A 17635-nucleotide genomic window follows, 5' to 3' on the forward strand; every position below is an offset into this window, starting at 1 on the left:
TTGAGTTCAACTCAAATACCAACCATACCCTGATGGTTCGCTGACCAATGTCACTGTCGACATGCTGACCCTTCTATGTAACACTCATTAACAGGCGTTCCCAATTAAAAAAAAGGGGGTGGGGAGTGTCAAGGAGAATGCTAAAATGTGTGTGACGCTAAGAATTAAAGAAGCAAATGGATCTATGATCAGTCTTCTACCACTGAATTTTGATTCATTGGGTAGTTAGTTAGTGCCCCCCCCCCCCCTTGAGTTTAATTTACAGAATGACTTGATGTTCTCCGCAGTCTTGCCTTCTCTCTTTAATTAAATCCAGCAGGAAACCACTGACATGTCTAGTTGGACATGCACTTTAAAACTATGCAGCTAAACAAAGCACCGTACTTCTCAATAACAAAAAGACACTGCCACTTCACTCTCAAGCAAGTACCCTGACTGGAATGTTGTGCATTATGACTACATGAGCGTGTGCCAGTGTATACCAGTGCTTCATGAACTGCCTCCGAAATGCAGAGATACGTCATACGCCGCTCGGATCAAACTTTTGCTCCAACACAGCAGCCAAACGCACCTTTCAAAACCCACAATCAACAGCTGTACGAACATAGTGAATTGTCATTCACGGCGTGTTTTATGGAGTTCACAGATGGGCGATATATGACTATGCACACTATTGAGACAAACCTGAGCACAACAGTGACCAATGTATCTGTCTGTAAAACAGCTCTGCTTCACCAAATGGAATGTAGTGGAATCACAGATGACGTAATAAAAGAAGCAAGCCTTGAAAAGACTGTCTCTTAGCTCAGATGGGTCTCTCTCAAAGCACTGCTTTGAATATACAAAACTCAGTGTTTACGAAGTAAATAATGAGCTTTGCGATCAGGCTATATTGAGCCACAAACTGTCAGCATGCTTAAATGACAAGAGCTAAATATGAGCAAAGGTTTGTTGCATTGGCACAAAACATGCAACAAGGTAGACCAATAGAGAGGCAAAGAATTGGCGTGTAAGCCAATGAAGAGCTATTTGCTGACTAAAAGAATGTTATGCTCCATGTGTAACTACCACAAACTCACAATGCAAATCACATACTTCAGTAACATCATCAATATATATGTATCATGCCTACACAATATTCTGAAAAAAAAAAAAAAGGATGGGCATTTGTTGTAAGCAAACTGTGTCTGCTCTTTGCTTTTAATTTGCAAAAAAAAAAAAAAGAAGGCATCAATTGTTCACATATGACTAGAAGAACGAAGTTTATTAGAGGACTTACTGTGCTAAATGACTGGCGTGGTTAAAAGCCAATAAATATTCGACAAAGAGAACAAGACGCAAAGGTTCAGTAAGATGTGAGATACCCTCCACACCGTGTCGCTTAACCCCTTAAGTGCCAAAAGTGAGCCTTACTCGTCCCGATAATTTTTCACAGCGACTGCCAGGACTAGTCCTGAGTCAATATCACAATCCATTACAGATCTTTTAATGTAGGCAATGAGGCAAGTTCTTGCATCTTATTCTGATACCATTTTCGAACTACCTCTTTTGCCTCTAAGAGGGAAACAGGTGAAATATCCTGGCAATTGTCAGAACCAACACAATAGCACTGCTATTGGATAACCTAACCGTCTAGCCTTTGGACGGCTTGGTGCTGGATAACAGAAAACCAGTGGCTTTTGATAACAGGGCACTGATAAGACTTCTGAGATGGAGGTCTTGTATTTTCAATTTTTCACAGGAAATGTTGCTCACAAGTACCGGCATGATGTATGCATTTTGAATCTACAACAAATTTTATACTCAGATTTGCAATAAGGAAAAGTGTCATTTTCAAAACATTTAATGTCCCTAATCTCTGAGTGGCACTTAAAGGGGTTGAAAAATTAAATTGAAACTGTTTTTCAAAAATTTGTCAGAACCTACGAATTGGTTCTGTATGAGGCATAAGCTACTACTGCAAGAGCCAGAAGACTCATGGAGAAATAAATATTCGGGTGGAGAAACTTCTCCAACTGGCACCAACACAAATAGGCAGCCAGATAACATCACATGAACAAGAGAACTAGGAAGTGATCGTAGAGGAAGAACAGTGGCGAAGGGATATTCGGTGGAGAAGAATGACAGTTTGCAGCGATGGGCTCAGTTGCCATGGAAACCATGTAAACAGGAAGATTTAGCCCAGGGTGCCAAGGTGCACCAGGTTACAAACTGCCTGTAGCTTCCACAACATGATGAAACTGCGTCTGAGATGGTAAGCAACCAACTCGCTCACTACGGAGTGTTAAGCAGAGTCCTCTGGTGCATCCTTTAATTGTAAACATTCCAAATGTGCTTCGCGTCCACGTAACAGCAAGTAACTAAGCCTACCAGTACTGTATGTTATGCAGCACCATCTGGTGTCCACGTCCTAAGTGCCCTGCGCATAACCCTAATGAGCAACCAACTAACCCACCAGTATGTATGTGGTAACCAGAACCTTCTGGAGTGTTGTTTTTCGTGTGTCATCGTCCCAAATGTGCTGCAGCCTATACATAATGAAATACCCTGTCCCCTCGGAACTACACATGCAGCAGATCACAGGACCACGAAAGATACATGTTTAATTCTGGGTTTGAATGCACGGAGATGGCTTGAACCCTAAAACTAGCACACTCTCCGTCGGTATTACCCACTACACCACCAACTTCTTTCCAACCTTGCTTGAATTTTAAGCTAACTACTTAACCATTGCTAACTACCTCTTTATATCATGTAACACTTGAGCAAAACGAGATTCTCGCAGATGAATTTTAGCAATGACTGAGCACTGACGCAGCCACATTTCTTAACGTAATGCGAGAAAGGTATGCAAGAAGAAACTTCTTTTCGCATCTGCCAGAATGACAAGCGAGATGCAACCCTGGTTATAAAATAAAGGGGGAGTCTTTAATTCAACTGAACTCTGTTGTTCAATCTCGATATCTGTCCCTTTGACAGCTGTCACTACAATCTCGTTTTGCAGCTCTGTGAACAAGGAAGCCAGGTGGCTCCACAACAACTTAAGCACTTTTTGTGACACTGTCATGGCAAACCAAGTTTGGCACGCTCTAAACAATAATGGATCCTCACACTTAGGCGGTAAACACCCGAACAACGCTTTAGACACAATCACCTAGCATGTTAACTCTTGTGCACAAAGTGTGAGCCAGCTATGCATTAGCCAAACATTCTTAACCTAGCCGAGCAGCAACACTGATCGACAAATTTGTACACTATGCACAAACAGTAGCAAACCCTGAAGATACATTGTTAATTAGCTAAAGCTAAATGTGGCTGTGGTTATGAGCTACTGCTGTGTAAAGTGTTCTCTTCTATCATCTTTTATTGTAGCAACATCTCGCACTCATAACAGCATACGTATCACCTAAACAATAAAATCTAATTACCTACTTTAGCATGACTTTGTCCTGTAGAATTTGTTGGCAGTGACTGAGAGTAGGATGCCAAGAAATAGGCCTTGACCCTTTCAAGTTCATTAGCTTGATTCTGACAAAAGATAAGAAACATGCAATAAAACACATCCCCCATGCTATCCCAGATTCAGCAGCAAACAGAATCTCTGATGGATCTTGAGAATCAGTGCATGAAGGTGAAATTGATAATCCATCAGGGACAGTCAAAGGGTCTACGGGTGAAACACATTAAAAGGAACATCAGTACAGGATTACAACATGTGATGAAAATAGCACGCCACATGTTTTACGTACAAATGGTAACGCTTCATAACGGCACTGAGACATACTTTTTGTCGCAAAAATTTCCTGGCCAGAGCGTCCATGGCCAAGAATGGTCGTAAAGTCGTGTGGCAGTGCTGCAACTCCTGGTATGGGGCTGATCTAATGTTATTGGGACTTTTTACTGAGACTCTTGTAAGAATCTCGGGAAACTGCAAACCCATGGCCTGATACTCATCACCTCCATCTGAAATGCTAAACCCATACCATGCCTTCATCTCTTACAACTTTGGCAGCTGCATGCCTTACATGTGGGTCCGATCGGGGCCGTCATGTGACCATGGTGCATTACGGTAATTGGTTGAGCCACCAAGAGAGAGGCAAGATAAATGCTGACACTACATGCTCAATATCCTCCTGCGATGGCAAAAAGTGCAAAAGGAACTTAGGCACTAAAGTGGATTACCCACTTAACGCTGCTGGTAATCATCACTTATCTCCATCACGGCCTAAAGCAGCAACTATGTTGAACATATCCTCAGCAAGGTGTCAGTGCACTTATTTTACACTATGTGATGACTGCACAGTTATCTTTACCGAAATTAGCTCGATGTAAGTTACAGATTAAAGTGAATACCCCATGGTACGCACTTCAGTTGTCATCGCAGTGTGACTGCTGCGCGGCATGAATAGACGCAGTGTCAATGGACGATGCCACACCACAGATATTATTCTATATGGTTGCCACCGTATGCTGGGTCATGTTTAGTTTAGCTGTGAGCAACTAAGCCCGGAAAACTTTGCGACAAATAGTACACAGAAATGGGCGTTATGCGTACAACTAGAGCGTTCGTTACGCTAACTTACAGTAACATGAAGTAATTGATCAATGACAAGCAGCATGCCATGAAAGGAATACAGTATGTCCCAATTGACAGGGAACAATCAACAGACCCTGCCACTCACACATATTTGCACCAGGACATGCTAGCGCAAAATCTGTGACGGCAGCTTACAAGAGGTAAGCTAACCATCACATGTCCATAGAAATGGCATCAGAAGGCAATGACAAGCTGAAAAGTGACACATAAGGTTTGAAAACATGGCACATGCAAAAGTGACATGTGCTGTCTAGGATAAAAATGTTAGAACATGGTCAAGAAAAGGAAAAAGGAAAACAGCCTTGGAGATGCATCTGGTGTACGACAGTGAAGAAGAATAGACAGCCCATTCCTGCAATGCCTGTCTCGGATTATTAAAAATAGGGTACCCAAGGCAATATTATAACTTTGACTGACCAAGCTTCACTAGCATCTGTGCTATAATCACCGATACAATTATTATGCAGTGAAATGCATTGCTGGTAATCAACATTTCGTAGATTGCTTGCTCATGGCAAAAATTTTTGTTGTTGCTGTTTCTGGTACTCGCCTGTTTGGCGATTGCTGCAGTATTTCATACAGAGTATTGTGGTCACTGTTAGCTTGTTGCTGTTTGTGTAAAGGCAACTTTGGTCATGTTTTACGATGCGCTACTGTTCTTCTATTATACAGCAGTGCTTGTTATGAAACCTTTTTTGATGATACTGCTGCAAGGACCCTGAGTAGGGCCTGCAGTATACTGTAAATAAATAAGGAGGTACCTAACTAAAGGAAACCTAACTGTAAAAGCAATGCACAGTGCAGTACATTTTAAGTAGGTTTTATTTTCTATTTTTGTTTTTTATACTAGAGCTAGGCACAAAATCTCTAGCAAAACATTATGCATTTAGTACTGGCTGATTGCAGCTACAACATGGCCCTAAAGTTGTTATTAAAAGGTAACCAGTGAAATATTATTTAATAATTACATTGACAATTATCAAGTAAATTCTGATATCTGCCAGCTTGGTCAGCAAAAAAACTGTATAATCTCAAATCCCCTATCTTTGTTAATCAGAGACAGTCATCACATAGGCATACAACATTCATCTGTTATGGGCAGCCCATGGTGGAACGGTCAAATACTGTCAGATTTCTGAGACAATTAAAGTCTCCACGCATTAGAATCCATGATTAGAATCCTTGCGTTTCTCCCCAACAAAGCATATTTTGTGTTTACTGCTGATCTGCTGACACTCAAATTTTGCTCCAGAATTTCACTTTGTAGCCTACATGGAGCGTTTAGTGCCAACACTTGTCTGGTTCTTCCGACAAAAAAAGAAAAAGAAAAACAACCGATTTGTGCAAATGTTACTGTTTACAGAGCCACTCACAGTGAATAGCTGTTTCGGCCCCGATCCTGTTATGTTACTGAATATGTTCGCTACACACAGATATCGTCACAAGACATTTTAGATTTACTTTGTTATACTTGAAAATTCATTACACTCAGACTGCACTTCTGTCAAACAAGCATTCTTATTATGCATCCATAACCCCATTGGCTCCTTTTCATGATCTTGCACGAAGGAGCCAATGAGGCTACTGGATTTCAATGGCCTTAGATTCCAATGATCACTGAAAATCGGTGAGTGACCGGGCTATAAGGAACACAGGGAAAACCTGATAACCACGCAGCGAACACTGAACTGTTAGTCACTTTAAAAAGCCACAGCTCTCTGTGCATCTATCCAATGGCAAAAAGAAGTCTTTGAGAAAAGCAGATTGCTGCTGACATCTTCTGTAAGGCTAAACAAAACAATGAGTGCCAGTAGCAGTGGCAATCTGGCTTGGCCAGCAGATAGCACCAACAATCTACTGATGGTCAGGTGTGAAAAGTTCTTTTTTTTGCTGGTCAAACAAGACAGGTGCCCAAACCAAATGATGTAGGCTACGAGATAAGATTGTGGAACAAACATATTTGAGTGCCGACACATCAGTAGCAGATGCACAATATATACTTAGCACCTCCGGGATAAAAGCACAGATTGCTATATCAAGCGTGACAAACACCGCCAAGGTTTGACAACCAGGCACCACAAAGGTTTTGTTTGTCAACAAGACACACTCGAAACACGGACAATAACACACAATGCACTGACCTCTTGTACACAGTTCAAGTTTTAGGACGATACCATTATGTGAAAGGTAGCTGCCTATTTAGGAGCACAACCATATGCAAAAATGGCCTCTTAGCTCTTGATCTACACTCTGAGCAAGTGAAGGCTAAGAACCTAGTTACCATAACTTAATCTAACATGACCAGGCTAAAAGCTTAATTCCAGGAGGCATAAAGAAAAAGAGTACACACAGTACAAATGACCTTGTTCTAGTCAGCTCGCTCACAAAATATTTCGAGCAGCCTTACAAAATTGTGACATTCTTGCTATGGTGACATATCAATGAAAAGAGCACATTTTGTTTCAAATAGAAAATGAATAACATGACACGCCTCTGTCTGACGAGTGCTTGGTTGATCAACGGGACATTGTGAGCACCAAATGAAACCACTCATAACTTTCCTGCAGTTTCTAAGTCAACTTTTCAGGCCCAACTAGGATGCAGCGATCTTGAAAGACAGAGTTCACAGGTCGTCACCCAGCAATCACGGATAATGGCCGCAAAGATTACACAGGTTAGATTTGCTGGACACTTCTTGGAATCAGGTTAACCTGTGCGATTCCCCAACTTCAAAGGAACACCATACTTATGCACAGATTTCCACAAAATCAGTATCGGTGCATTCTGCGAGGCCTTTAATTTGTACAGATCCTTAAAATGCGGATCTGCAAGCTCTTTCTGCTTCCTGTGACAACAGACGTAACGAAGGTTATGAACAAGTGCTCTCTCTAACCACACTTGCCATGTTCTGGAAATGCATCCTCGACTTCTCAAGCTTCTTTAAAAAACCTAGCCACTTCAATGAAACCAGTCATTTCAACTTCAAATACAAAATTTACACTCATAACTTACTTGAATGGTGTCATTCGAACAAATATGGAGCTGGATGCATGACTTCGGCAAAGACTGGCAAAAATCTGTACTGCGTGATACACATAAAAAACTTTGAAGAATTGGCAAGTACTATACAGCGTGGCTGATGCAGTTGGAATCACACACACTAAACCCATGCAAACTTCTGCTGGCTGTGACCATAAGTCAAAGTACGATACGCAGTATTGAGCACCACAAAAGCTTTCCAAATATATGCCAAATGGCAGGATGAATGTGTGTGTGAGTAGGAAATGTCAGAATGATGTTCACCTTAGCCTCATTCAGCCGTCACAGCTAGTGGTAACTAGTATTTATGCTTTACTATATATTTGACCCTGCTGGCCTTGTAGGCCATATACAGCCTGGTACCCTTCCAGAGTCACAACATTACGGTTGCATACTGAAAGCTTGGCCACTTTCTTGGAAGTACAGCACGTACCAGCATCACTCACGCTTACACAGGGCTGAACTAGGATAGCCGATATCCAACTGGAGAGAAAGAATCCCGCCTACTTAAACACTTTCCACCTGGGAACTAACCCTGTCACTCATATCACAAGTACTAACGCAAACAGATAAGTTCATAATAGTTAAATAAGGTGTTCTCAATGCGAATTCTTTTTTTTAAGGAGTTTGGTTCAGCTCATCCTAGGTCATGACTTGGAAGCAAATGAGTGGCTACGAGAAATAGTCTAGAAAACCAAATTCAACTATGGTTTCTAAGAAAATATCATCGCACATACTAATACTACTAACAGCCTAGCAAAACTTTTTCATAGCCTAGTGTACAATAGTGAGCAAGACATACTTGTAACAGAAAGTAGCGCAAGAAATCGACATAAATCACCTGAGAGGGCATCCCCCCATGTGATTTGTGCCTATTTTTCAGGGGTACTGTCCGTTACAAGTACCAACAGCCTGTTGTTAAAATACACAGAATCATTTTCCAACAAATGAGCCCCATTTCTGCCCTATTAGGATGGCTTCGGACACCACGAGTGGCACGTCAGGTGCAGAAGCCTGGTCCCCCCCCCCCATAACAGTACTGATCAATTACTTCCCTGTAAGCCAACAAACCAACATAACCTTCTGACTTTCAGCATGCACATGACCAAAGTTCCTCATAACCTAACTGGTCATGCAGTTCTCAAGTTGTGCGCAGTGCTTCTAAAGTTTCCGAACTACCTGCAATAACCCTACAACTTCATAGTTGAGCACAGTTCTAAGCTTCTTCATGATGGTGTAGCCAATCTGACACAATCTTCATTGTACCACTTTCAGTCGCTGAAATAACGCATAAAGCTGGCTTGAAGTTTGAGTCATGCTTGCAAGACAACCGCGCAACATGTATACTAACTTGAGAGTCGTGTAATGACGACAGAGGCATTTCAGACGTCATTCCCCTTCTGTGCTAGCAACTTTGAAGCCTCACTTTTCTCAGCTCAATGTCCAGTCCTTAGTTATATGCACAGCATAAATTATCAGCGACCGATCGATTCATAGACCATTACCAACTGCAGCCACGCCAGCCTCCTTCAAAAGTGCAGCCAATAATCTCGTTGGCAAACGTCAACACATCCTGCTCTAGGGAGCTGCGTGCTTTCGCAACTTCTCTTCTGTTTCGTGAGGCTTTCTTTGACCTGCGTCTCGCATGACAGGGAAGCCAACAACCTCTGCTCCGCAGTCCACATCACACTGTGTGCACTCGCGATTTCAGAGCACGTCTGCAAAGTTCGTTCCCACTTGACTGGACTCACAAACTCTTGAATCGTGTGGCGAGTATGCAGGCATTACAGAGTCGTCGCCTCCTCCGGAGGAGGACTTGGCCGTGTGTCAGACGGCCGTCACTTTGAAGCCCGGAACGGAGCACGGCGAGTCGCCGCTCTCGTAGAAGGACGTCTCCGACGACTCCCCGTTGGGAGCGACGTCGGCGAGAAGGACACGGGGGGCGACCTGTGCTCCGCACTGGGCGTGTCCACCGGCGAGTCCTCCAACCCGTCAGACGTGTAACCGCAGCGGGTGTTCACGTCTCGCATCTCGGGCTGCACAATGCTGGAAGCGTTCGGGTGCAGCAGAAGGTAGTAAATGACCTGCAATGAAGGAAGGCCGAGAGATCAAAGTGATTAGGATTACTGCTAGGATCAGTGCATGTTCTGTGTTCTTTTGCTTGTCCCTGTTGTGAATGGTGCTGTTGAAGATGGAAGGTTCAAGGAACAGGGAACACGATGACACAGCAGTTGAGACGTACTGCCACCGAGCAAGAGGCTGTTTAGTTCAACTATAATCTCCCGTATTTTTACAATGCGGGGCCCACTCTCCTGCAATGAATGGGAGCTTGTGGTCCACTGTAGTGGTGCCATGTTCCCAGACATTTGATGAAACCAGTCACTGCTAGAGCGTAGACAACTTTCGCCATGTACTGCTGTCACTCTGTGTCCAATGTACTTTGCTTCTGCGTGACATGTGGTGATGAAATAGTGTTAGTGCGATATTAACCGTGCCCCATAAACGGTGACTAAATACTAGGAAAGAGGTGAGATGCTAGTTGAAAAACGAATTCTTTCTTTTCGAAAATTACCCATTTTTTTTTTTTTTCCTTGTTTTGGCAAGTTCAGTTTCTCTACCTTTATGACAATAAGAATCAAAGCTGAATTTAATTAAACTGAAACGGGCTAAAATCACATTTAAGGAGCACGAGGTGGCTGTTAAAAGCCCTAATGAAAGCTATCGGTCGAAATGGCGAGCGTCCAGCGGCCGACACAGTGCGGCCGCTCGCAATTGCGGATCGCGTGAGGAGTTCAGCCATGCCGCATTTTCGGAATGTAACCACGGTTGCCCGAACCGCCGCGGAGCAAGAAATAATTTTAAACAAGCATGTCTTTACCGTGTTTTCCAAGTGCTGCATCTGGGTTTTAGACAGTCAAATGCGTTTTTCTTAAAATACAATTTTTGAGAATTTCTCAAGTTTGCCCATATTGTTTTTGGTACTTCCGATGCTTGGATCTGGATGAAATTTTACCCATATTTTCTTTAAGATGTGTGCAGTGCCGTTATCTCCTTTAAACTTCAATATCACATATATTTAAGACAAATTTCAAGCAACACCTACTGGGGTCTGAACATTTTAGACCTTCCCAGGTTCTAATTTTTTTCCTTTTATTAGCAGATTTTATATGCACTCCCGAGTTAGTTTTTAGAATTCTACAGTTGATGTGGAGGAATATTAGCCATGAATGGTCATAATTATGAAAGTTTAGTGACAGAAAAAGTAGGGGCAGAAAGGCCTACATTTTACACATTTTCATGGTACAGAATGAGCACTGTGGAACTCACTATAAAACTGATTATATATTTGAAATCACCATAAAAAAGTACGTAAACAACCGGAGGTTAATTGCTATAGGTTATATATCGAAAAAAAAAAATGTCTTCGACTAGCATCTCTTAGAGACTCCCTGTTTTAGCATCATTAGGCAGTCATTGAACATAATATACAGGAGGCTAATGTGAAAAGGCATGAATGCTTCTGCACTGTGCAAAGATATCTAAGCATGTGAGAAAGCTATACCTATGGATCAGCTGACCTGTGCAGCTGTTCCAATAGCATTAGAGGTACATAGAGAACAGGCTAATTTCAAAGATGCACTGTGCATACTGATATGGAAACACGATGGATTGCTGGAATGTTCAGCAACAATCCTTGCGCTTGCCCCTCTCAATTCTGTAGTATGTGCTTTATATTGACACTATAGAGAAGTAATTATGTTAAGCAAGACTGATTGCAAACAAGTTGGTACTGCTGGAAGCAGAGGCTTGGTATGACAGAAAGGCCATGAAAATGCGATAGGGCAGCAGTAGGAAAGGTAGCACCACCTTGAATTACCAACGCCGACTTCCCGCAATGTCGTTTTGATGCCGTCTAATCAAGCTAGTACTAGCTGTTTATCAATGAAGGATAATTACACTGCATTAGAGATTAACAAAGAAGACTCAACATAGCAAGATCTCTATGCTTCCTGTGCACAAAGGGAAAAGATATGTTAAGATGTCGTGACTTCTGTCACATTAATGTTATTGACAGCGTGGTTTGTGCACAAGATTAAGAAAAGGAAAAAAGTCTGGCCTTCTCTTTCGACTTAATGAAATAGGGCTGACAGAGTAATCTACCGGTCTAATGCAACTGTTTGTTCTTATTTAGCGGCCCTTTGGGAACAGCTCCCTTTTGTACAACACCTCCTCCCCCAACTGAAGCTCAACTTTTTTTTACTAGTGCAAACATGAAACTAGTAGGCATAATAACAATGAACAACAACATGTGAATACTAAGGCCCAAAATGATTTTACCACAACATTTGTGAATTATACAAGTTCTTGGCTACAACAAAATGGATCAAAACCTACCTGACTAAACTTGTTTATAGCTTGCAAGAAAAAGAATGAGGACATGCAAGTGTCAGTTCAAGCAAAAACAGGATAACCGCTTGTCCCGTACCTCCTCTTCTATGACAATTTTCATGTATTGTGGTGCAAGAACATCCATGCCACTGTAGTGCATCAACTAGCCCAGCATGAAACCTTTTCTGGCTATGCTCCGCATGAATACAGAGCTGTGCAAATAAGACGACGATGAAGAAGCAGACAGGGCTTACCAGGAAGACCACGCCCATGCAGAAACTGCAGAAGCTGCCCAGGATCGCAACCGTCTCGTACCAGTGGCTGCCCTGCTTGTAGTGGTACCACAGTCCGAGCAGCAGGGCGTTCTCGCCAAAGGTGAAGGCATAAAAGAAGGCATAACGGAACCGGCGGTTGCCAGGTGCCAGGTCGACAAAGCAGAAGATGTACACGGCTGCCAGCACCGCCTTGAAACACAGCTTGTCACTCCTGATGGCGGTGTCAACAGAGAGAGAATAATAAAAAAAAGAAGGTTCACAAGTCACTGCCATACCCTGCAAATGACGTGGTTTGTGGTACTAGTTATATACTCGGCCCATATGGCCGCCGGCACTTTTTGCACCACCCGTGGGAGCTGGGGACACTGAGCTGATGCATTGTGGGATACAATAAAAGCGATGACCTTTGTGACGCGTTGTGACTGCGTTTAGACCTCCCAGCAATCAACAAGAGCTCACCAGTGGTGCAAAAAGCACCAGCAACCATTCCATGTGGTCCTACTATCACGTTTTAGTCACTGTACATACGAGCATAAGTGGTTGCAAGCAAGAGTGTGCAGCCTTGGCTAAGGATGAATGCAAGCACCTATGGCAGCTACTTGCCCCACAATAAGCAAGGGCTTCCACTGTTTGTATTACACGATTTAGCACTGTTTGGTTACCTGTCTAGCATGAGCATTTTTTTAAGATTCTGGGTTCAGACGGAATCCCTGATGTAATTGCCTTATCACTGACAGGTCAGTTGCTAAGTATGGTTACATGTGCTTCTGCATATAAATGCACGACACCACGAACTCTACGCTTTGTGAGGTGCATCCAAGCGTACTATTGTGAACAAATTAAATACCAATCGAAAAGTGCAAGACACATTCCTTTACAAATAGTAATAACTAAAGAGCGCGACTCCGTTCTGCTACTATCAGGTTAACAAAGAAGGGGTAATCCCTAAGCTAAGTGTACAGGCCATAATCACGCTGCACAACATCCCACAAACTGGCAGAAGCGAAAAGGGGAAAAAAAAATATTTGTTGAACCTGGCCCTAACTTCCTTGCTTTCCACTTGTTTACGAGAGTACAAGGCTGTGGTGTCTGCAAGCTGTGAAAATCCCGGCTGCTCACCTGCTGTCGTACTGGCCTATGCGCACAAACTTGATGAGCCAGGCATACATGAGCAGCCAGCGAACACCGCAGACGATGAAGAGCGCCCAGTGGAACACCGACGAGAACAGGGTGAGCGCCGTCATCCGGGGCATGAGCACCATCAAACGCCAGCAGTAGCAGACTAGGGTGCCCAGCCAGGAGACGTTGGGCGAGTCCTCCAGCGAGAAGCGCAGCGTCCGTACGTAAGCCACCAGCGACCAGGCCACCGATGCCGTGCCAACCGCCACTGACACCACCTGTGCCAGCACTAAGAAGCACAAGAAGTGGTTACCAATGAGCACACCAGTGATGGCCAGACAGATGTGCCTGATGATCCGTCAAGAAAGGAATTGCTCTGCTGACAAGTCGCACCAAATACAGGGATCACACAAATCCTGGGAACGCAAGGAATTCTTTCCCTTACAGCCTCCAGCTGATAATAGGTACGTTTGTAACTAATGATCCTGACGTGACACCTTTGCATAAACATTGCACACAACACACTATGCATCTACAGTGACCACACCAATCTGCAAACACAAGACAGTGTAGATATTGTCACGAGCGGTGATCCTATGGTCGGTGCTTGGACGATCACGACGACGACGGCATGGCTTTCTGGTGGGCACGCGCTCTCCTGAACCATTGCTGTAGCGTTGTGCGCCTTACCTTGTAAATATATCCATTGTATATATAATCTCCCCGTAACATCTTTGGTAGAGGTGCGGGGTAAGCTCGCTACAACACTGGGAACTGGATCTTCGCAGCGGACGACGCGTTGCTGCCACCACAATGACCGACCAAGCCACCCAGTGTGAGCAAGACCTTTCACCGGACATTCTCTTGCACCTTCGTGATCCCAGGGACATTCAACTGCACAAGCGGCGTGGACGTCGATGAATGGCTGGAAATGTATGAGAGCGTCAGCCGCACTAACAAGTGGGACCCGACGATAATGCTTGCGAATGTCATCTTCTATTTGCGGGGCACTGCACGACTCTGGTTCGAGACGCATGAGGCAGATCTGACAGGTTGGGACATCTGTAAGCAGAAATTACGCAATCTATTTGGGAGACCTATCGGACGACAACTAGCGGCCAAGCAGGAACTCGCAATTCGTGCTCAAACGTCCACAGAGCCATACATCTCGTATATTCAGAACGTGTTGTCTCTGTGCCACAAGGTCGACAAGGACATGCCTGAAGCGGACAAAGTGGGACACGTACTGAAAGGCATAGCCGATGACGCATTCAATCTGCTACTGTGTAAGAACTGCTCTACAGTGGAGTCGGTCATAGCTGAATGTCGTCGTTTTGAGCAGGCCAAAAGTCAACGTATTACTCACCGCTTCGACCGACTTCCCAATACGGCTGCCACGTCCTCATGCGAAGGTTTAGCCACACTTCGGCAAGTGCAAGCTCCAGAAAACGTCACAAATAGACCACAAAACACCAGTGCAACCAAGCTTTCAGGTAAATGAAAAAAAAGATGTAGTTTTCAAAAGTGGAGCCTTTGGCGTGTGTTCTAGGGGGTAACTGGGCTTCGTCAAGTATACAGTCCTGGACTGTCCGCACAGAGTCCATGACTGTTGCTCGGACAGAAAGGCACGTCACAGTCACGTGACCTAACTGCAGGAGAGTGTTCGAGGTTTCACCAGAAGTCACTCCACTGGCATTGGGATTAGCATGGTCTCCAAGATGGTGCAATCTCGGAGGCTGCAGTATTAGTCTTAGGCAAGTACAGCGCCAGGTTTCTTTCTAGTAATCTTTGCAGGAAACTGTATGCTGCTAAGTGGGTCCGGTCTCAAACATGACACTGACTGCGCCAACAGTGGCAGCAGAAGCGTCGACACTCACCTAGTGACCGCGAAGAAGGATCTGGAGTGGTTGTGAGAATGTAGACTTGCAGCATCAGCTGCGGCACCGACTCGAGGAAGGACTCGACAAGACGCAGAATGGAGGCGTCGTTGTCCTCCCACAACATAAGCTGGTAGTAGATGCGACGGTCTGTCTTTGTGCGTGACTTGTTCTGGCTCTTGTTGCCGAAGATCAATGCACTCAGGTACCTGCAATTCGACAAAGAAATGAGGCGATTTTTTAACATTTTGAAAAGGTCGAATAGGAATGAACTAGTTGCCCTCAGCGTTCTGTAACCAGCAGCTAAACATAGAGCATTGCAATGGTGACCAAGTTTAACAAGTGGTACACTTGACGTGCCCCTTGAGCGGACACTAATGATAAACACTAAATCAGTTTACACTGGCAGATAACAATCTAGAAATCTAAAAAAATTTCTGCATTTTCCTAAAAGAACGACGTTGCCTATTTGCGTAAAAGGTGAAGACCAAAAGCACGTAGCACAGTGCCCACGACATTATTGTGATGACACGGAATTTGTGGCACTTTTGTGTAAATAAGGACATTTCTTGCAAGGAGAGCAATGAAAGTATTTTAGTTTATTTGTTAATTCAAGGTAACCCTTCTCAATTTCCCTATCGTTAGCAAGTCTCATCCTGACACAACCAACATCATGTGCATTGATGAAGCTGGTGAGAGAATTTGGTGTCGCCACTCATATTTCACTTTTGTATCCTATGCCCATGCTCACAGTAAGACGACATGTATAGTTTTATGGGTACAATCAACCAATCTAGCCTAACAAGTCACCATTATTTGTGGAACTAAAAATTGACCAAGTGAGTTACTGAAGGTTTCCCCTACAGTGCACCTTTAAAAGGTGGTTGTCTATTTTGCATATCTTGCACAAGAATAGAGAAATGTATGAGAGAAACTACCGATGCAATGCAATGCTGTGATTGCAGTTCTGCATAAAAGCACAGCTGTCGTTACACTATACTAGTGCGAATGCCTCACGCACGCGTTCCCTATAACCGCAACAGCATGCCCGACCGCTGATACACTCAGCCTGTCGAATTCTGTTACATACGTTTCACTTTTCTTAAAGGCTAATACGACTTTTGCAGCAGCTGTATTGTAGTACATGTCTGTACGTTCGTGTAGGCGCTGAATCAGGCACTGGCTGAACTTCTCACATGGACAAAGTTGTTTACAGTTCACTGCACTGCAGGGACCAGGAGATACCTTCTACCCGTCCACTCTAAACAATGAGCAGATTAGATATTGCAGGACGTAGAAATCGCGCGTGGTCAAACATCGAGAGAACGGCGTGCAAAAGGACCGTACGAACAAAACGCACGTGCGCGTTCTGACAGGACGCGCATGTCGCAGGGTCGTCACCTGTACACGATGGCGAGCTGGAAGACATGAAGCACGACGGCCAGCCACGTCCGCTGCCTGTACTGGTCGTACTCGGGGTGGCGCGTCTGGATGAGGCACCACTTGAGGCTGATCCATGTGACGATCCACGACGGCACGAGAATGAACACGAGCGTCAGCGCGAAGTAGACCAACTTGCCGTGCTGCAGATACTTGTAAGCGACCCAGGCGTCGACGAAGACGTCGCCGATCGCGGTCAGCATGGAGAACACGAGCACCGCCTTGTCCCAGCGCGAGAAGGACAGCGACTCGGACACCGCGTCCACTTCGACGATGTCGTCCATCGTCCTGAAGCCGTCCATTCGGATCGTTGACGCCGCGGCCGGTGGCGAGTACGCACCGCCGTTCGGCGGGCTCGGCGTCGTCGCGGCCAGCATAGCGACGCGCCGGTCCGGTTGGTCGGGGCGGCCACTCCCGATCAAAGAATTGGGCGGCGTGCGGACGCGAGCGAACGGGTTTGTTTACCTCGCAGACGCCACGATCTTGCGACGCGCGTCGTCGTCGGCCAGCCAGCGGTCATCTCCTCGCCGAGGAAGTGCAAGGTGAGTGTACTTCCGGTGACAACCTTTTGCTCCAGTTCCTCTTCCCCTTGAACGCCGGCTGCTGATGTCAGAAGTTGCGCTCGCCAAGGCCAGGGATGATAGCGTGAAACGAAAAACGCGTTCTGTTGGATTCCAGAAGCTTGTCCTAGCAGCAGTCGTCCGTGGAATGCCCGTGTCGTATTCTCGGCTCTTTCGAGTCGTTATCGGCGGGGCTCGCGCTCGGCCGACGCGTATCTGCGGTAGCCGGAAAGAGATGCGGAACGCGGAGAAAACGAAACAGAAACTGCAGTGAAGAAAAGCATGCATCAAAAACTTGACGCCCTTGTCGCAGCTCGCTCCGCATTCCGTCGTTCGTGG

At 44.8% G+C, this 17635-nt stretch overlaps 1 protein-coding gene across 1 annotated transcript; it reads right to left on the reverse strand.

The window, feature by feature from the left end:
- Positions 1–284: 284 nt before the first annotated feature.
- Positions 285–17615, reverse strand: LOC119466467 (XK-related protein 6). Its single transcript, XM_037726980.2, has 5 exons — positions 16698–17615; positions 15297–15505; positions 13420–13708; positions 12280–12511; positions 285–9720 (listed from the first exon to the last, which is right to left on the reverse strand). The coding sequence occupies exons 1-5, from the start codon at positions 17111–17113 to the stop codon at positions 9475–9477; spliced, it is 1392 nt and encodes a 463-aa protein (XP_037582908.1). The 5' UTR covers positions 17114–17615; the 3' UTR covers positions 285–9474.
- Positions 17616–17635: the final 20 nt, after the last annotated feature.

This window comes from Dermacentor silvarum, chromosome 10 (genome assembly GCF_013339745.2).
Source record: "Dermacentor silvarum isolate Dsil-2018 chromosome 10, BIME_Dsil_1.4, whole genome shotgun sequence".
Lineage (NCBI taxonomy): Eukaryota > Metazoa > Arthropoda > Arachnida > Ixodida > Ixodidae > Dermacentor > Dermacentor silvarum.